The 22,135-nt window shown below is 36.5% G+C and overlaps 1 protein-coding gene across 11 annotated transcripts in view; it reads right to left on the reverse strand.

Annotated features, from left to right (window-relative positions):
• Positions 1 to 22,135, reverse strand: part of LOC128550331 (cleavage and polyadenylation specificity factor subunit 6-like) — a 33,408-nt gene that overhangs the window by 2,663 nt on the left and 8,610 nt on the right. For 3 of the 11 annotated variants that reach the window (XM_053529186.1, XM_053529187.1, XM_053529183.1), the window contains exons 6-10: positions 21,725 to 21,834; positions 21,186 to 21,298; positions 17,261 to 17,408; positions 15,323 to 15,364; positions 11,505 to 11,761 (exon numbers count right to left, since the gene is read on the reverse strand). In XM_053529186.1, the coding sequence (XP_053385161.1) occupies positions 11,536 to 11,761; positions 15,323 to 15,364; positions 17,261 to 17,408; positions 21,186 to 21,298; positions 21,725 to 21,834 (639 nt within the window). In that variant the 3' untranslated portion in view covers positions 11,505 to 11,535. Of the gene's footprint in view, positions 1 to 3,632; positions 11,148 to 11,504; positions 11,762 to 15,322; positions 15,365 to 17,260; positions 17,409 to 21,185; positions 21,299 to 21,724; positions 21,835 to 22,135 lie in introns of those variants that run through there. The other 8 variants (XR_008368216.1, XR_008368215.1, XR_008368214.1 and 5 more) reach the window with 8 other exon arrangements.

Here is a 22,135-nt window from a genome sequence, read left to right on the forward strand (position 1 = left end):
TTGTTCTCAATAAATTACTTATTCTCAGTCTGTAACATCTCCAACATAAACCATAACCTGTTCTTTCCATCAGTAACTTGATAACATCCCCAAATACACCATAACCCTTTTCTCAGTCAGTAACTGATTAACACCCCCACCCCCAACACACACACAATAACCTGCTCTTTCTGTCAGTAACTGGTAACATTCACAAATAAACTATAACCTGTTCTCAGTCAGTAACTGACAACACCCCCACATAAACCATAACCTGAACTCTCAGACAGTAACTAATAACATCCCCCACATAAACCATAACCTGTTCTCTCAGTCAGTAACTGATAACATCCCCACATAAACTACAACCTGTTCTCAGTAACAGATTAACACCCCCACCCTATAAACGATAACCTGTTCTCAGTAACAGATAACATCCCCCACTCTATAAACGATAACCTGTTCTCAGTAACTGATTAAAACCCCCACTCTATAAACGATAACCTGTTCTCAGTAACAGATAACATCCCCCACTCTATAAACCATAACCTGTTCTCAGTAACAGATAACATCCCCCACATTTAACCATAACCTGTTCTCAGTAACAGATAACATCCCCACATTTAACCATAACCTGTTCTCAGTAACAGGTAACATCCTCCCACATTTAACCATAACCTGTACCCAGACAGTAACTGAGAACGCCCTATATTTACCGTAACTTGTTCTCAAATAGTAAGTGGTATCCCAACAAGCATAAAGAACTTGTTCTCAATATGTAACTGATAACACTCCCTCATAAACCATAACCTGTTGTAATAACACTCCCTCATAAACCATCACCTGTTCTCCGTAAGTAACTGATATCACTACATAAACAACAGGAGTAGAAGATGAGTATCTTCAGCCAAAATGTCTACTGTCAAACCATAAGGGAGAACATTTGCCTGGGAGAACATTTGCCTGGAGATCAAACTCACACTGTATCACTCTACCTACTGAGCAGTTGGAGACTTCTTAATACTCTAATCACTTATGTAGTCCCCTTTCAACCCCAGAACACACTAACAGACACTTATAAATTGATTGTCACATCATATATCACCTCCCTCACATTGACATCACACTTGCATTAAATAACACTACTGTTTCATCCATAAAGTCCGTAACAGGATTTTTCATGATGGCTGTATTTCATAAGATTTTCAACTATTAGTTATACATTGTTCTAAAGGTCTCCAAGAGTGGGAGAGTGGTTAGTTTAAATTTACAGAACTGACTTCTTAAATATGTCCAATGTATTTTTCATGAAGATGGTTAAAATTTTACAAAATGTTAACAGGGAAATTACTAAGACCCCTCCCACAACCCTGGAAATTTTATAACAAATCCTCAGCAAATAAGTGACTGAGTATTGCAGTGGCAACACCTAAGTCCCCTACTGGTGAAAAAACAATTCTTTCAATAGTGATCTTGACCTTTGATGGACAACAAAGGGTCATGTGCACGACACATAGTCTAATCATAGGGAACATTTCTGTGTAGTACTAAAAAAAATGTAATATTCTTTTGATCACATGCGTTTCCTGCAGAAACATCAATTTCTTTTTTTTTACTTTACCTATTACAGACCAGAAAATTTGACTACCTTCTATGCTTAAAACGACACAAACATCGAAGCTTTATTACACTAGTGCAATAGCAAATTTATGTAACGGCTTAATTTCACTCTGGCAACGTCAAACATGTGATAAAATGCAAAATACCCTACTGTTCTTGACATTTAATTCAAAACTAATCAAGATATTTTGAAAGTTTCTATTACTCTTGGAGTTCTTTAAAATGATGTATAATATGAAAATCAATGTCCTAAATTTAGAAAAATCTTGTTACAGATGGGTTTGACCAAAGTCACTTGTTACGTTCCTTCGACCATACAATGGACAGTCAAACAAGTACAAGAAATAGTGTTTTTTTTTTAAAGAATTAACATGCAAATATTTCAACTATAAACATTTTAGTATATATTTCTTCATAATCAACCCTTTCATGTGAACCCGAAGATGTGACATTTTTTTTATTTCATTTCCTTAGACTTTGTGAAAATCTCCAATATAAAAAAGGTCAAGTAATTATTATACAGTTATTGACTTATGTTTCGGTCAATATGTGTTTTTACGGACCTGTAAAAATGATACTGACCAAGGGCAGTGGTCAATATCATTTTTACAGGTCTGTAAAAACACATATTGACCAAAACATAAGTCTATAATTGTTATATTATATGTCCTTCTCAAATGCACTCATCTGACTGGCCTATATTTCACATATATAAGAAAATGTGATATCACAAGAGCCATTATCACTTTTGCAGGTCAATATCGGTTTTTGCGGACCCACGCGCGCACTCATTTCGACCAATCAAATGAGCGCCTTTGAGAAGGGTATATAATATTTCATGTTATTTCACAACACTGCTGTTTCAAACAGTTGAATTTTCATTTTTGTAATTTTCACTGGTACAGAACACCATTATATGAATTATAAATAATCAGAAATTTCAAGATTCAGACAAATATAGATATAAATGTATAAAAATACAGATATAATGCTTCATCGTACTCAAAGTAAAAGAAATCTAAAAGATCTAGAAGTATTATTCAACTTTTTTTGAACGTAAGTATACTTTGTGTGTGATGTTGAGCAGGTAATGGGGTATGATTTGGTAAAAACCATTGAAAATGCATGAAAAAAAACTTAACTGCGAGATAAAAATACCTTTCACTGTTATCACAAGATTTTGCATTTTCACTTATAACCGAGACACATGAAAATATTGCATTTGATATTCACTTGGTGAAAGATATTTCAATCTTACAATTTAAACAAATGAAAAGTCTCAACATAATTGTCATTAGTTCAAACTACAGAAGTTGCAGCTTTAAATTGCTGGCTCACATTCCATCATCTACTACTACTTTAAAACAATCAACCTTACCTTTGACTCTATCTTTTGATTAATTAATAATGTTAAATAACTGTATCAACTTTAGAGAACACTCAACTCATTTATACCAAACAGTTCTCGTAAATAATTCAATAAGAAACATTTAGGTGAGAACGGACTGCGCAGGTTTACAAAAACATAGAGAAAATACTAATAGAACTACGTTCAACACATCATATAATTATATTAAATATTATCACTTTTAAGCACAGAAATGCACTGCTTTCTGATATGTGCACACGAACAATTAGAAAACTTAATGTATATCAATACACTTTTAAATCAACCCTGTTTGCCTATGTGTAGTTTTGTTATAAAAGTACTGCTGCCAGCTAGGTGCAACATACTCTTATAATTATAACCATGTTATCTTTAGCATGGTACAAAATGTCAATACCAATACCAGATCAATCCTTGCAAGACATATAAGACTACTTCATTGGTGCCAGTTTCATTTACTGCTCATAAAAATTTGATTTCAAAACAGCCCAGTGACAGGTTTTAAGTTTGTCATACACCACAAGTGACCTCAAATCTATTCCAGGGCAATCATGAAAACAAACATTTATTTACATTATTTCATTACAGTTATATATCATAGAAATGCACTATAAATTACCATTTCTATATTTCAAATATTTCCCAATCTACTTCATGAACCATTAGAAAATTTCAAGATTCTATTGTCTAACAAGCTCTTGGTTCTTACAGCAAAGTTTCATCATAATTTAGAATAAAAAATATCATGAGGTGTTGAACTAAACATAAAATGTAAAATATCTCTGATTATTCGCTTTAACTTGCAACAGTTTAATATATAATTCAGAAAATCAAAACTACAGTTTTTACTATTAAAACAGACAGCAAAATTATGAATAATACAAAAAGCAATAACTTAGTTACTTTTACATGTAATAAATTGCAGCAGAAATACCTCGAAGCAGGTTAGGAAAAAATAACAACCAATCAGTGACCTTACAATGTCAGTATTTTTCACAAGAATTTTGTTTTATATATTGAAACATATCATGTAACTGATCAGCAATTAGGTTTACCATCTGCTACATCTACAAATCAAGGATTGAACAGAAACTGTTCTAACTTGTTCTTTATTTTTAGCAAGTTAGGACAGTTTTCTGTTCAGCCACTTTGTACTGATATTATTCATTTGATTTCCTGTGCATCAATTAAACACCATGCTGTGAAATAAACAAGCCCAGATGAAAATTATACTGATGGAAGACTTTGTACCAAATCAAAGTCAATTTAACAGGACAGAAAACTAACCCTCAACCGAGGTCTATACTTGTACATAATCATACCTTTAAATGATGTAATTCTATCAATATACACATTGTTTCACAGATTCATACTGGATTCATTCACTTTGAATAAAACCAGCATGACTTTAATCTACAAGAAAGCATTTCAATATTTAAACAGAATGTTCTCTTATAAAACTGTGAAACTATTGTATTTACTTCTACAAACAGGAACATACATAATAGTTTCACATAAAACTCTATCTTTAAGCAGTGGAAACCTGTTTAAACAATAGTTTCATTATGACCCCTAAAATTACCTTACCAATTTTAAGCAGGGCTTAAAGTTATCACTGTGTTTGGTTTTTAGATCCAGCATGGTTTATAATAGTACTTCATTTGACTTAACAATATTGTTTTGCAATCTGTACCAGAACAAACCAGTTCTCCACAAGCAACTGCCAACTTCTCCACCTGAATCAAGGGATGGAGCACAAATGAATTCTAAGAAAATGTCCCCAATCAAATCATCACAGCATACACATCCCACCTGGAGACTAAAATAGTGACCTCACAATCTACGGACTGTCCTCCCCCACTTGGTGACTGAAATAGTGACCTCACAATCTACGGACTGTTCTCCCCACTTGGAGACTGAAATAGTGACCTCACAATCTACGGACTGTTCTCCCCACTTGGAGACTGAAATAGTGGCCTCACAATCTACGGACTGTTCTCCCCACTTGGAGACTGAAGTAGTGACCTCACAATCTATGGACTGTCCTTCCCACTTGGAGACTGAAGTAGTGACCTCACAATCTACGGAGTGTTCTTCCCACTTGGAGACTGAAATAGTGACCTCACAATCTATGGATTGTTCTCCCACTTGGAGATTGAAATAGTGACCTTACAAACTACGGATTGTTCTCCGCACTTGGAGACTGAAATAGTGACCTCACAATCTACGGACTGTTCTCCCCACTTGGAGACTGAAATAGTGACCTCACAATCTACGGACTGTTCTTCCCACTGCGATAAACAAGTGGGCCTGATAGCCTGAAACCTGAAGCCCTGCTTAATCAACATCATACAACTGCACAAGTTTCACACTGATTTGCAAAGATATAAATAGAAACACATTTTGTGTATATCATGCATTCAAAGAAATTTAACAACATGCCACATTATAATATATACAAACAGCAAATCTGGATACATGGTCTGGCTCATCTGTCCCTGAAACTCAAGTTTATGTTAGTATAACATACAACAACCTGTTAGTAGAATCCTAAATCTTAACACTTACTCTTATCAAATCTAATGTCAATCGAACAGAATAACAGACCTTGAGTGTAAAAGGCTCAAGATTTGAAGCATTCAATTATTGATAAAGCATGGGAACACATTGTGATAGGTAGATAAAAGGTAATTTGACGAATATATGGTTATCACAGGTAGTTATGAAAGACTCATGGCACTGTGGGTAAATATGTAGCAAAGTCATAAAGGAAGTTAAAACTGAAACCTGGTTTAACTAACAAGTAAAACAAAGATTTCAAACAAATAAAAATTCCACCAAATAAAAAAAAAAACAATTAGCAATACTGATAATATTAAACATTAATTAAAGCTAGCGTAAAATTATATACACACTACAAATAAATGGCAATGTATTATTCGAGTATGAAATATATAAATGTATGGAATGTGCTCAGCATACTATGTAAATCTATATTGCACTTATAATTAAAATTTTATTTATACATAGCGAAAACTATACCCGTCTAGGCTCCTGCCTGTTGGTATTATATTATCTCCATTATCACACTCTAGTGCCTTACTTATTTTTCTACAATAATTGTTCACCATTTCAACATTGCACAAGTCTATTATAAGGAAACAGTTGCACATTCTTACACAAACTGGCACAGTTCTTCTCTCACTCACTACTAGCCTGCATATGTAACAGACCTGCTTATTTCTTTCAGAATATCATTGTGCTGTATGAAGTATTTTGTTTTACAGTTCATATTAGAGTTTACAACAGTTTTTTTCATACTAAGGGTATAGTCTACCCAAAGTTTTAAAGAATCTTTCTTGTTTGTGTACTCTAGAATGAATAATTCACCGACCCAAATTTGGAAATAACTGAACCCGTGTACCTATACCCAAAAGACTCAAGTCTCTTCACAAACAAGTATAAGACACATGCATTCATTAGAAATAACAGAAAAGAGCATGAATGCAACTACACATACTTTTTTGCCCTAGATCTTCATATTCTTTTGAAAACCCCTCAAAGTTAACAAAAAATGCTGTCAATGAAAAGCCTTACAATTTATTATAATGTTGTAATTAAAACAAATAGATATTATTTTTGTGACTAGAAAATAATATACAAGAAGTGCTAAAGTATCTCTAGACCAGTTTACATAGAACATCAAAGCTATCATTTAATACGAAAATCCACGATTTTCCTTTCACTCTAAGACAACACATTAAAATGCAACTAAAATTGCAGAAAACATTCAGAGAGATATCACATACACAAGAACTTTAGATGAAAATACATATATTATGTACTGTTTTGTTTCTGTTGACTGACACTGACACACTTTATGACATATATGAGGACTTTCCAGTTTGAATGATGGAGAAAGACACCAGATTCTCCTCTAGACATTATTTCAGGTACAGACAGACCCCTTGGTATAACTACCAACCTTCCACGCAGACAGACCCCTTGGTATAACCACCAACCTTCCACGCAGACAGACCCCACCCACCTTCCACGCAGACAGACCCCTGGGTATAACCACCCACCTTCCACGCAGACAGACCCCACCCACCTTCCACGCAGACAGACCCCACCCACCTTCCACGCAGACAGACCCCTTGATATAACCACCAACCTTCCACGCAGACAGAACCCTGGGTATAACCACCAACCTTCCACGCAGACAGACCCCACCCACCTTCCACGCAGACAGAACCCTGGGTATAACCACCCACCTTCCACGCAGACAGACCCCTGGGTATAACCACCCACCTTCCACGCAGACAGACCCCTGGGTATAACCACCGACCTTCCACGCAGACAGACCCCTGGGTATAACCACCGACCTTCCACGCAGACAGACCCCTGGGTATAACCACCGACCTTCCACGCAGACAGACCCCTGGGTATAACCACCGACCTTCCACACAGACAGAACCCTGGGTATAACCACCAACCTTCCACACAGACATACCCCTTGGTATAATTACCGACCTTCCACCCAGACTGGCCCCTGGGTATAACCACCAACCTTCCACAGATGGACCACTGAGTATAACCACTCACCTTCCACACAGACAGACCCCTTGGTATAAGCACCGACCTTCCAAGTCAGCTGTATGGCTTCCTCACATTACAACACTTGAAGACAAGTCATTCATAGTCAACGACCTTAAACACTCACTCGACCCCTTTCAGTAAGTAAATTGTAAACAAGAGGACCATGATGGTCCTGAATTGCTCACCTATCCCCACATGACCTAGTGTTGAACTGAGTACGACATCGTTATTTCTATTATTTGACATAGTGATCTAGTTTTTGAGCACATGTGACCTAGATATCATCAAGATAAAAAATTCTGATCAATTTTCATGAAGATCCATTGAAAAATATGACCTCTAGAGAGGTCACAAGGTTTTTCTATTACTTGACCTAATGACCTAGTTTTTGAAGGCACGTGACCCACTTCTGAATCTGACCTAGATATCATCAAGGTGAACATTCTCACCAATTTTCATGAAGATCTCATGAAAAATATGGCCTCTAGAGAGGTCACAAGGTTTTTCTATTTTTCAACCTACTGACCTAGTTTTTGACCGCACGTGACCCAGTTTCGAACTTGACCTAGATATCATCAAGAGGAACATTCTGATCAATTTTCATAAAGATCCATTGAGAAACATGACCTCTAGAGACTTCACAAGGTTTTTCTATTTTTAGACCTACTGACCTAGTTTTTGACCGCACGTAACCCAGTTTCAAACCTGACCTAGATATCATCAAGGTGAACATTCTGACCAATTTTCATGAAGATTCATTGAGAAATATGGCCTCTAGAGAGGTCACAAGGTTTTTCTTTTTTAGACCTACTGACCTAGTTTTTGACCCCACGTGACCCAGTTTCGAACTTGACCTAGATATCATCAAGGTGAACATTCTGACCAATTTTCATGAAGATCTCATGAAAAATATGGCCTCTAGAGAGGTCACAAGGTTTTTCTACTTTTAGACCTACTGACCTAGTTTTTGACCGCACGTGACCCAGTTTCTTTCTTGACCTAGATATCATCAAGATGAACATTCTGACCAACTTTCATAAAGATCCCATGAAAAATGTGACCTCTAGAGTGGTCACAAGCAAAAGTTTACGCACGCACACGCGCACGGACAGACGACGGACGCCATGCGATCACAAAAGCTCACCTTGTCACTTTGTGACAGGTAAAGCTAAAAATGGTCAGATATATATCACTACATGCTAACATACATGATTTTGACATCTATACACACTTACAAATGACTTATGATAATGTAAGTATAAAATATTATAGTGGTGTTCAGAATCCCGACAAAGTTTTTTCTATATGAAATCTCAATCTCTTCCACTTAATACTATATATTGGTAAAACTACTTAATCTGCATCTCTCTCTCTCTCTCTCTCTCTCTCTCTCTCTATATATATATATTTCCTACAGGGAAATATATATAGTTTTCATTTGAGAATACACAGTTCTTGCACAGTTCTTTATACTTCTGCACATATATTATTGTTATATATCATTTACAAGCTAAAATTTTTGACAAGGCAAAGTTGAATGTATAAGAGATGTGATAATGTTAAGTTGTTATCTAACAAGCTAACTAACTGCTATAGTAAACACCTATCAAAATATCTCCAAACTAGAACGATATACATATATGATTTGAATTTCCTATAAGAAATAAATACATCTGTGACAAGACAAGATGTTAAATAGTTCTTTCTTGAAAATCACAATGATGAATGTTATTACCAGTAACTTATTGGAATGTGTACATGAAAGGACATTAAAATTGAATCTTATTTATGACTATTAAAAATGTGGGTATTTCCTCGAGCCTACATCAGTCAATTGTTTAAACAAAAGGTTTTTGCTCAAGCTGCATGTTTATTTGATGTTTGAGCAATGTTTCAGTTATATAATGGTGGTCACTTAACTTGACCAGTGTTCCCAGATTCTGAACCAGTACTAAGTTTTTCTCCAGAGGACACTGACAACTACCCCACATTGAATTCAGACACACCCTGTCTTGTATAGTTATGCAGAACATACGCCAGACCCAGAGATCAAGCTTGTGACCTTTCGATTTATAGTTATTTGCTCTAGAAAATCAACCTATGTTTATCAACTTTTAACACCCTTCAAACAAAGTTTTACAAGACTACAGATGTAAACACATGGACAATGTTCCATATTATTGAAACAATTCTTCCAGGTTAAAGTGCAGTTCATACAGATTTAATTGCTTGTATTGCAAACAAACTGTTTTCATGACTTTCATACTATTTTGGGATAGGTTTTAAGTTTTTAAACAATGGAAATTTCATATTTTTACTGATCACTGGTAAGAAGCCAAAAACAAACTTGTTTTCTAAATATAAAATCAGAAAACAGTTAGTGTTTGCAATGCAAATTAACAACTGATGTTAACGTCAAATAGCTGGGTTGCTTTGTTTCATTCTGTATATGAGCTTCTCTTGAATGCAGTCAAATTTAGAAGGTACAGATAGTTAAAGCATACAGTCTATAATGATAAATATAAACTTTACAGATATTCATTTATATCAATACTTAGAAGCAAAAGGTAATATATAGACAGGTAAAACGCTATAAGCTACTGCGATGCTCTATCAATACAGAACAACACAGTATGCTGGTGTTCTAAATTTCTTCAACAACACATTTTAAAATAGCCACTGTTAACATTTTCTAATTTTAAGCACAAAAAATATATAAATTATCATATATACATGTTTTCCACACATCTATTGTAAATTTTATTTTATAAAAAAAGCACACTCTTATTTTGTATTTTCATACAAATAAAACTAACAAAAATACATTTAAAAAAATCAAATTGCCTGCAGACCATCACGTCTTAAGAGGTTAGAATTTAACTGTTCGATTCAGTTCTGTGCTATAAGCAACCTTATGAAATAAGTGATTTCTTTCTTTTTTTATACGTAAAAATCTTTAGAATGAAGTCTTATAGTCAACTTTTCACATGGAGACTTCCAACTATAATATTACTAGTGAAGGAAGACTCAACAATGAGTACACACCAAGATCTGTACGCACCACGACCAGTAGACACCACAATGAGTACGCACCAAGACCAGTAGACACCACAATTGGTAGGAATCTAAGTAGAACCACCAACTGGTCATAGAATATTTCCTGCTATAATTCTCGCAACAATGTCACATTGCTTGGCCACACAGGCTCATACACATTTTAAATACCTCACTTTTTAACATTCAACGAAGATATTTAAGAATTCATTTAACACAGGGCAGTACCACTAACAAAATAACTGAACAAATTATTACACTTTAATTATATATCCTACAAATTTTTCTGAAATTTACCTTCAATTACTTTGTTTCTTTACTTTTTTTTAAACTACAAAGCAACCCAGCATTCTAACTGTATATATTACACAACAGAAACAAAGCCATGGAAAAAAAAAAAAACTGCGGCAAAATCTGCATCTGGTTCCCTGCTTGAGCCCTTGAGAATTTTCTATGAGATCTTTAAAAGCTAGGAAGCACCAAAATCTGAGCACCTCCGTATTTTCGGCTGAAATAAATAATAGATTAAGTTAACACATTGCACCTAACTGGGCATACTTAACATATTTATATATCCTGCTTGCATCAGAAATAAAACTTAGTATAAAGTCTTACAAATCAACAAACTCCACTTACCTTTAAACTGGTAATAAGAACATCCAGCAAATTCTTGAACAACTTTCAAGCAAGTGAAATCTAAATAAACACAGCATAACAAGACATTTTCAAATAACCCTCAAAAAAAATATTTTAATATATGGCACTGTAATAAATTTTCTGCAAATTTCAATAAAAAGCTAGATTACTTTTACTGAAACCTGCAGCAAACTTGCACCCTGATACAAGTATATACTGTTATACTTACAAATTAATATTAAAAATATTCATCATGCCATCTAATGACGACTACTTCTATATTCACGTTCCCTCTCTCTATCTCTGTCACTGTCCCGCCGATCACTTCGACTCTCTCTATGTCTTTCTTCATACTCTCTACGACTATCTCTTTCTCGGCTTCGTTCCCGATATTCTCTATCCCGACTTCTTGATCTGTGGCGACTCCTCTTTTCACGTTCCCTGTCACGATCACGTTCTCGGGAACGAGATCTTCTTTCTCTTGTCCTGAAACAGATAATTGTTTATAATGTGCATCTTCAACTGATGTAGTAACTATACTTTGTGAGGTATTTCTACTAGTTTATATGACTGCAGTCAAAGTTCACACCTGAATTCCAGTTAGAATCACCACTCTATGCTCTCAACTGAATACACTGAGAAACTAGAGGTGCTTTTGAGAAAAGTGCATGTCTCCCACAACTGCCTAATCATCTGAATAGTAAGTCTGTCTTTGTATACTGTTTGTGGCCTATTGGTATTCACATGTTGGAGTAACCGGTCTACAATGCTGTGTCGGTAGTGGTAACTGATCTACAATGCTGCACGGTCTACAATGCTGTACCGGCGGTAGTGGAGTTGAGTAACCAGTCTACAATGCTGCACCGGTAGTTGTTGGTAATTATGTTCAAGGGCCATAATTCCGAAGTCTCTTGGCCGATTTGGCTTGTTATCGAACTTGGCCGAGGTCTTATGGTCAAACACATTTTGTTCAAGTTTGGTGAAGATCGGATGAGAAATGTTCAACTTAAAGAGTGCGGACAAGCTTTGTGACAGACACACACACAGACAGGAGTAAATCAATATGTCTCCCACACCACTGTGTGGTGGGACACATAACTTGTTAAAAAACAAGAGATCACAGAGTGATCTTGGCGCCCACCAATGTGCCATTTTTGAGTGTTCCAAATTTCAAGACTTACTGACTAGCTCAAGGTCAAATTTCATTTCCGTACACAACACTTTGCATGTGGTCCAAATTCGAAAGCTGTAGCTTGAGAAATGTGAAAGTAGGTCACTAGATCAATTTCAAGGACGAAATGTGAAAGTAGGTCACTAGGTCAAAATCAAGGTCAAATTACACTTCAGAACACAAATTTATGCATGTGGTCCAAATTTAAAGCCTGTACCTTCAAAAATGTGGAAGTAGGTCACTAGGTCAAAATCAAGGTCAAAGTTTGTTTCGGTACACAATCCTATGCATGTGGTCTAAATTTGAAGCCTGTAGCTACAGAAATGTGAAAGTAGGTCACTAGGTCAATCTTAAGGTCAAAGTTCATTTCGGTACACAAAACTATGCATGTGGTCCAAATTTGAAGGCTGTAGCTTGAGAAATGTGAAAGTAGGTCACTAGGTCAAAATCAAGGTCAAATTTTATTTCGGAACACAGAACTATGCATGTGTTCCAAATTTGAAGCCTGTACCTTCAAAAGTGTGAAAGTAGGTCACTAGGTCAATGTAAAGGTCAAAGTTTGTTTCCGTACACAAAACTATGCATGTGGTCCAAATTTGAAGGCTGTAGTTTGAGAAATGTGAAAGTAGGTCAGTAGGTCAAAATCAAGGTCGAATTCCAATTCAGAACACGAAACTATGCATGTGGTCCAAATTTGAAGCCTGTACCTTCAAAAATGTGAAAGTAGGTCACTAGGTCAAAGTCAAGGTCAAAGTTTTTTTCAGTGCACAAAACTATTCAAGTGGTCCAAATTTGAAGGCTGTAGCTACAGAAATGTGAAAGTAGGTCACAAGGTCAAAATCAAGGTCAACTCATGTCAAGGTTCATCTTGCCACTCAAAACCATACATGTGGTCCAAATTTGAATGTTGTAGGTTATTGACAAGAAGATTTTAAAATGTTTTCCCTATATAAGTCTATATGAACCATGTGACCCCCCAGGGCGGGGCCATATTTGACCCTAGGGGGATAATTTGAACAAACTTGGTAGAGAACCACTAGATGATGCTACATTACAAATGCCGAAGCCCTAGGCTTTGTGGTTTGGACAAGAAGATTTTCAACATTTTTCCCTATGTAAGTCTATGTTAACCATGTGACCCCCGGGGCGGAGCCATATTTGACCCTAGGGGGATAATTTGAACAATCTTAGTAGAAGACCACTAGATGATGTCATATACAAAATATCAAAGCCCTAGGCCCTGTGGTTTTGAACACGAGGTTTTTCAAAGTTTTTCCCTATATAAGTCTATATAAACCATGTGACCCCGGGGCGAGGCCATATTAGACCCAAGGAAATATTTTGAATCATCTTGGTAGAGGACCACTAGATGATGCTTCATACCAAATATCAAAGCCCTAGGCTCTGTGGTTTTGGACAAGAAGATTTTCAAAGTTTTTCCCTATATAAATCTATGTAAATTATAGAAATAAACAAAGGGCCATAACTTACTAAACAATTGTTGAACCAGTCTGATTTTCAGGGGGACACAACTAGGGTACCAATACATCATTCTGACAAAGTTTGGTCAAAATCCCCCAGGTAGTTTCTGAGGAGATGCGATAACGAGAAATTGTTAACGGACGGAAGGACGGACGGACGGACGGACGGAAGGACGACGGACCACGGACGCAGAGTGATTTGAATAGCCCACCATCTGATGGTGGGCTAAAAATTCTTACCCTAATCAGCTTTTAAATGTGCAAAAACTCAACAACTCGGAAGTATTGTTATAAGTATTTTGATGTAGTTTTGGTATGTTGAATTAAGGAGTCATTCAAGACTTTGCTGTGTTTGATCCCCCATCCCCTCCCTCCCACTCCCTAAACACCAAAATTATGATTTTTCACTCTTGCAACATATTCCTACTGAATATGACCCTGTTACAGTGTTTAAAATAGCAAATGGTTAAATATTAAGTGAACCTACCATACCCTTGAGTTGTTAACAAACATTTTGTCCCAAAATAAGATTCTATACACTTTTTCGATATATCTCAAACTCAAGATGGGATTTTAATAAAATACAGAAGTCTTGTGACGGCTGAGAAAATAATGGTGCGAGACAAGATGATCTCTCTATGATATTTGATTCAGAATACTCTTGTCTCATGAGAAATAGATATCTTCTTTTGCAGATCTTCAGAAAAGTGCATTTTCCTAAAGAAAGAGAAGACTTTATTGCATAATTCTACAGTAGATACAGTACAGGGAAAAACATTTAGTTACTACTAAGACTGTCACATTGTATTACAAAATGGGATATAACTATAGCGGACACAGGAACAGCAAGTCACTTACAAACACTGGTTCCAGTAATCTGAGAAATGATTCACTGTATTTCAAACATAGTTTTAATTTTTGGTTATCAACTTACTACACTTAAAAAGTTATTTCCTATTTTACCTAGAAATAAACCCAAAACAAGAAAGTTCTTGGGTTGTTCTCCTGGCAGAGTCTTGCATACTGTGTAAGTGGAAAAGTATGCAACATGGAAATATTCATGATTTGTGCAAAATCAAGAAGTTCATGAAAATTTCAGCCAGATTATGTTTCCTTGTTCACAAAGGCACATCATTAAAGTCAAGGAAAGCTAAACATATTTGGGTATGGCACTTAAATTTTCGCCGATACACGAATATTTCCCTTCGTGAAACGTCTGGAATCTGCACTTTGTGAACTTTCTGACCTGTGAAAACACCTATTTATACAGTAGATTTACCAACACTGAAAGTTTCCATAGGAGGTCTAAAATCTTAAGATGGAACAGTGAATAATAATTAAAGCAAACAACTGCTAGCTTGAATATATAACTGTGGGTAGGGATTATAAACTGACCGTGATAAAACTGTCGATGATGAATGTTTCATGGAGCTTGGACTGTAATTCAAAATATTTAGTGACATTGATTATAATAGTTTAATCTAATCGAGAACAAGAGGGCCATGAAGGCCCTGTATCGCTCACCTGACCTAGGAATCATCAAGATTAACATTCTGACCAAATTTCATTAAGATATGGTCATAAATGTGGCCTCTACAGTGTTAACTAACTTTTCCTTTGATTTGACCTGGTGACCTAGTTTTTGACCCTACATGACCCAGATTTAAACTGGACCTTAAGATCATCAAGATTAAAATTCTGACCAAGTCTCATTAAGATACAGTCATAAATGTGGCCTCTAAAGTGTTAACAAGCTTTTCCTTTGATTTGACCTGGTGACCTAGTTTTTGACCCCAGATGACCCAATATCAAACTCGTCCAAGATTTTATTGAGGGTAACATTCTGACCAAGTTTCATTAAGATTGGGCCAAAATTGTGACCTCTAGAGTGTTAACAAGCTTTTCCTTTGATTTGACCCGGTGACCTAGTTTTTAAACCCACATGACCCAGATTCGAACTTTACCTAAAGATCATCAAGATTAACATTCTGACTAAGTTTCATGAAGATACAGTCATAAATGTGGCCTCTAGTGTGTTAACATACTTTGATTTGACCTAGTGACCTAGTTTTTGACCCCACTTGACCCAGAATTGACCTTGACCAATATATCATCAAGATTAACATTCTGACCAAATTTTATTAAAATATTATCATAAATGTGGCCTCTACAGTGTTAACTAGCTTTTCCTTTGATTTGACCTGGTGACCTAGTTTCTGACCCTACATGACCCAAATTTAAAATGGATCTTGAGATCATCAAGATTAACATTCTGACCAAATTTCATGAAGATACAGTCATAACTGTGGCCTCTACAGTGTTAACAAGCTTTTCCTTTGACTTGACCTGGTGACCTAGTTTTTGACCCCAGATGACCCAATATTGAATACATCTAAGATTTTATTGAGGGTAACATTCTGACCAAGTTTCATTAAAATTTGGCCAAAATTGTGACCTCTGGAGATTTAACAAGCTTTTCCTTTGATTTGACCTGGTGACCTAGTTTTTGCCCAAGATGACCCAATATCAAACTCGTCCAAGATATTATTGAGGGTAACAATCTGGCCAAGTTTCATTAAGATTTGGCCAAAATTGTGACCTCTAGAGTGTTAACAAGCTTTTCCTTTGATTTGACCTGGTGACCTAGTTTTCGACCCCAGATGACCCAATATCGAACTCATCCAAGATTTTATTGAGGGTAACATTCTGACCAAGTTTCATTAAGATTGGGCCAAAATTGTGACCTCAGAGTGTTAACAAGCTTTTCCTTTGATTTGACCTGGTGACCTAGTTTTTGACCCCAGATGACCCAATATCGAACTCGTCCAAGATTTTATTGAGGGTAACATTCTGACCAAGTTTCATTAAGATTGGGCCAAAATTGTGACCTCTAGAGTGTTAACAGTCAAATTGTTGACGACGGACACAGGGCGATCACAAAAGCTCACCTTTGAGCACTTTGTGCTCAGGTGAGCTAAAAATGAAAACATGACAAAAACAACATTTTGTTTCTTACTGCTTGGTTTAATGTAAAATTTGGAACAGAAGAGCAGGCTGCAAGTCTGGATGCTATAGATTTATCAAACTATCACTACAATTGTCCAGCATCACCATCAAACTTACAACCCTTTTGCCAAGCAGAGCAATGATTATCTATCAAAATGCCAAAGAGCATTTAACCTAATTTTAATTTCAACATTACTGCATAATAAAACTACTGCTGAATGTTCTACTAATAGAAAATAAGCAGTCCAAAATCCAATTATTCATTCTACATCAATTATAATTGATTACCATTTCGAAAAATGATTAAAACATGCATAAAATACTCACTTGGATCCGTATGATTTTTCCTCTATACCATGTAGCGTGTCTTGAAGTGAACTGATCAAGATTTTACATCTATCATCATTGGCAATCTTAGACTGTTTAATCAAAGATATAGCTGTGACTAGAGTCTCTATAGCACTTGCAAAGTCACCTGTAATAACAAAACATTTATTACATAGTTCAAAATGGGGATAAAATTCAGACAATTTAAAACAAATTGAAGGTAATGTCACCTCGGGGTAAGAAGTGGTTAACATCACTGACATACAGGAGTTATCCAATATGTATGCAGAGATGACAGTCATTGACATATATCCTTTGAATGAAACTTTCTAACCTTTCAAAAGAACAACAAGAGTGCCAGAATGTCACCATATACGCCTGCCACAGCAAATTTCTTTACTCTAGCACCTGTATTTGCAAATGGAATTTTAATTTTGTGGTTGTTAGTAATCACTGTAAGTCTTCTGTTTTTCTAAGTCCACAAAAAAACTCCTTACCAGGTAGAGATACCTTAAAATACCCCCAAAATTGGAAAGTAACATCTATGTTGTACCACAGAAAAGTGGTCTTGGTTTTTCCCTACGGTCAATTATAAAAAAAGTTACAATATAAGTTATTTATAGTAACAACTGAGGGAAGTTAATCTTTAAAAAAAAAATCAAAAAAAAAATCAAAATACACCTCAAAATTGGATGTAGCATGCATGCTGTACTACAGAAAAGTGGTCTTGATTTTTTCCTACAACTAGTAATGAAAAAGTTACAATATAAGCTATTTATAGTAACAACAAAGGGAAGTAATTCTAAAGAAGTGAACTGCGCAGGACACTTCGTCTCATAATGGTGTATAATTGTGCCAAGTTACATCAAAATCCCTCCATGTATGAAGAAGAAATGCTTCCGACAGTCATTCTTGTATCTGACCTTCGGCCTCTGTGACCTTGACCTTAGACCTATGGACCTGGTTTTTGCGCATGACACTCCGTCTCGTAGTGGTGAACATTTGTGCCAAGTTATATCAAAATCCCTCTATGCATGAAGAAGAAATGCTCCAGACAAGGTTTTCATTCTTGTATCCTTTGACCTCTGTGACCTTGACCTTAGACCTAGAGACCTGGTTCTCACGCATGACACTCCGCCTCGTGGTGGTGAACATTTGTGCCAAGTTATATCAAAATCCCTCCATGCATGAAGAAGAAATGCTCCGGACAAAGCTTTCATTCTTGTATCCTTTGACCTCTAAGTGTGACCTTGACCTTTGACCTAGGGACCCGGTACTTGCGCATGACACTCCGTCTCATGATGATGAACAATTGTGCTGACTTTCATCAAAATCCCTCTATGCATGAAGAAGATATGCTCCGGACAAAGTCATTCTTGAATTTGACCTTTGACCTCTAAGTGTGACCTTGACCTTAGACCTAGGGACCTGGTTGTTGCGCATGACACTCCGTCTCACGATGGTGAACAAATGTGCCAAGTTTCATCAAAATCCCTCCATGCATGTAGAAGATATGCTCCGGACAAAGTCTGTGGACGCTGCCCGCCCGCCCGCCAGGGGCGTTCCCATAATACGTCCCGTTTTTTAAACGGGCGTATAAAAATGATCAAGATAATGAAATGCAATTTCAAACTGTTTTATGAATTGCAAAAGAGAATAAGAAGGTAAAACAGAAAATTACCTCTAGAAAGAATGTGTCATATGATGTGGGTGATGATTTGGAACCATCATTTTAGGTTTGAATCAAATCCATTTAGTAACAACAGAGATATGGTAAAAAAGCATGAAAATTCAAAGGAAAAAGGGAGCATAATTCATGAAATATTACTGCTAGAATTATGGACCTTGTGTCATCAAATACGTTAAGTAATGACAAAGATTTAAGTGAAAATGGATCAAATTGACCTCAAATTTTAAGTAAACAGGGGGCATAATCCATGAAATATTGGTGAGAGTAATGGCCCTTATGTAATATGGTGTGGGTGATGATATGAATCAACTATGTAGGTTTGAAACAAATCAGAGACGGAGAAATGCATCAAAATTAACATAAAATTTTATTTAACAAGAGTGCAAGAATGTCACAATATACGCCCGTCACAGCAAATTTCTTTACTCTAGCACCTGTATTTGCAAATGGAATTTTAATTTTGTGGTTGTTTAGTAATAACTAAGTGTTTTGTTTTTCTAAGTCCACAAAAAAACTCCTTACCAGGTGGTCTTGGTTTTTCCCTACGGTCAATTATAAAAAAGTTACAATATAAGTTATTTATAGTAACAACTAAGGGAAGTTAATCTTAAAAAAAAAAAAAAAAAAAAAAAAAAAATAAAAAAAAAAAATTGTAAGTCCTCACAAAAATCTTTACCAGGTAGAGACTGGTCAAAATACACCTCAAAATTGGATGTAGCATGCATGTTGTACTACAGAAAAGTGGTCTCGATTTTTCCCTACGACTAGTAATGAAAAAGTTACAATATAAGCTATTTATAGTAACAACAAAGAGAAGTAATTCGAAAGAAGGGAACTGCGCATGACACTTCGTCTCATGATGGTGTATAATTGTGTCAAGTTACATCAAAATCCCTCCATGCATGAAGAAGAAATGCTTCGGACAAAGTCATTCTTGTATCTGACCTTTGGCCTCTAAGTGTGACCTTGACCTTAGACCTAGGGACCTGGTTCTTGCGCATGACACTACGTCTCGTGGTGGTGAACATTTGTGCCAAGTTATATCAAAATCCCTCTATGCATGAAGAAGAAATGCTCCGGACAAGGTTTTCATTCTTGTATCCTTTGACCTCTAAGTGTGACCTTGACCTTAGACCTAGGGACCTGGTTCTTGCGCATGACACTCCGCCTCATGGTGGTGAACATTTGTGCCAAGTTATATCAAAATCCCTCTATGCATGAAGAAGAAATGCTCCGGACAAAGTTTTCATTCTTGTATCCTTTGACCTCTAAGTGTGACCTTGACCTTAGACCTAGGGACCTGGTTCTTGCGCATGACACTCCGTCTCATGATGATGAACAATTGTGCCAACTTTCATCAAAATCCCTCTATGCATGAAGAAGATATGGTCCGGACAAAGTCATTCTTGAATTTGACCTTTGACCTCTAAGTGTGACCTTGACCTTAGACCTAGGGACCTGGTTCTTGCGCATGACACTCCGTCTCATGATGGTGAACAACTGTGCCAAGTTTCATCAAAATCCCTTCATGCATGTAGAAGATATGCTCCGGACAAGGTCTGTGGACGCCGCCCGCCCGCCAGGGGCGTTCCCATAATACGTCCCGTTTTTCAAACGGGAAGATATGGTCCGGACAAAGTCATTCTTGAATTTGACCTTTGACCTCTAAGTGTGACCTTGACCTTAGACCTAGGGACCTGGTTCTTGCGCATGACACTCCGTCTCATGATGGTGAACAACTGTGCCAAGTTTCATCAAAATCCCTTCATGCATGTAGAAGATATGCTCCGGACAAGGTCTGTGGACGCCGCCCGCCCGCCCGCCAGGGGCGTTCCCATAATACGTCCCGTTTTTCAAACGGGCGTATAAAAAGGGGACATAATTCATGAAATACCGGTGCCAGATTTATGGATCTTGCAAAACCATTTTGAATCCTATTCAGCTAGTAATAAAAGAGATAGAGAAAAAGTGCATCAAAACTTTCACCTGGAATTCTAAGTAAAAAGGGAGACAATTCATATAATACTGGTGCAAAAGTTATGGTGCTTGTGTAAAATGATGTGGTTAATGATGAGGAATAACTATTTAAAGTTTGAAGCAAATCAATTAAGCAATAACAGATATAATGTTGAAGTACATCAAACCTTAACCAAGGTAGTGCGTGGCCATGACAAGTAGGACAGCTCTCCATATACTTAGTACTGTGGAGATAAAAATTATTGTAACATGACTAACCTGCACTAGCATCTTGAACTGCTCGTGAAATTGCACTGCTTGAAACCGTTTTATTCCGCTGAAATATTTCCTCAAACTCCTGTTCAGAAAGTTGTGGGGCTGGCGGCTCACTCCTAAATATACAATATACCACTTTAATGCACAAATTAAGAGACACAACTGCAGTACAAATAGTCACAGCAAAAGTTCCTTTCTTTATGGTCATCTGCACATCAAGCTTGTTCACTTGTGAAAGTTTGAAACAAATCAGCCTAACAGTGTGAGAGGAGTTGGACACACAAGATTTCAGGACGTATGGATGTACAGACACCAGCAATGCTATAAATGCACCCATATAAAGGTTGGGGCATGAAAATAACCAGGTATTTTCATATATATATATATTATTTCTAGCAAAAATTGATAAATCAAATTTGCCATTACATTAGTTAATAAATTGTGAGCTGAAATTTCTTGTGTGAGTTCAAAAGAAGTTAAAATTCTACCTCTGAGAGCCTCACAAAACAAATAATTCATATGTATGTGTCATGTGATCAAACCTTTTTGGATCATATCTGTCTGGTGCCGGTCTGTAAGGATCTGCTGGTGGGTAGGTTGAAGTGGGTGGAGGGCGTCCATATGGATCTGCTGAAGGGACTGGATGAGGCGCCTGAAATATATGTAAGCAAAACATGATCAGAAACAGAACATATATAATTGCCTTTGAGAAACAATCGGAAATGTGTCCCCAATTCCTGTCACTGTACAGTCATATGTTACTTGTTGACAATCAGACTGGGTAAACTTTCAGACCACCTCGAGTTGGGCGTATGAGTCATTCTGGGGCCGGGGATATGGATACCACAAAACATCATCAAGAAACAAAACATAAAAGAAACTAAACGCAGGAGCAGCGAGCACAATATCACATGCTTAACAACATTTCTTTAAAGTTTCATGGCTCCAGGAGA

Source organism: Mercenaria mercenaria, chromosome 17 (genome assembly GCF_021730395.1).
Source record: "Mercenaria mercenaria strain notata chromosome 17, MADL_Memer_1, whole genome shotgun sequence".
Classification (NCBI taxonomy): Eukaryota; Metazoa; Mollusca; class Bivalvia; order Venerida; family Veneridae; genus Mercenaria; species Mercenaria mercenaria.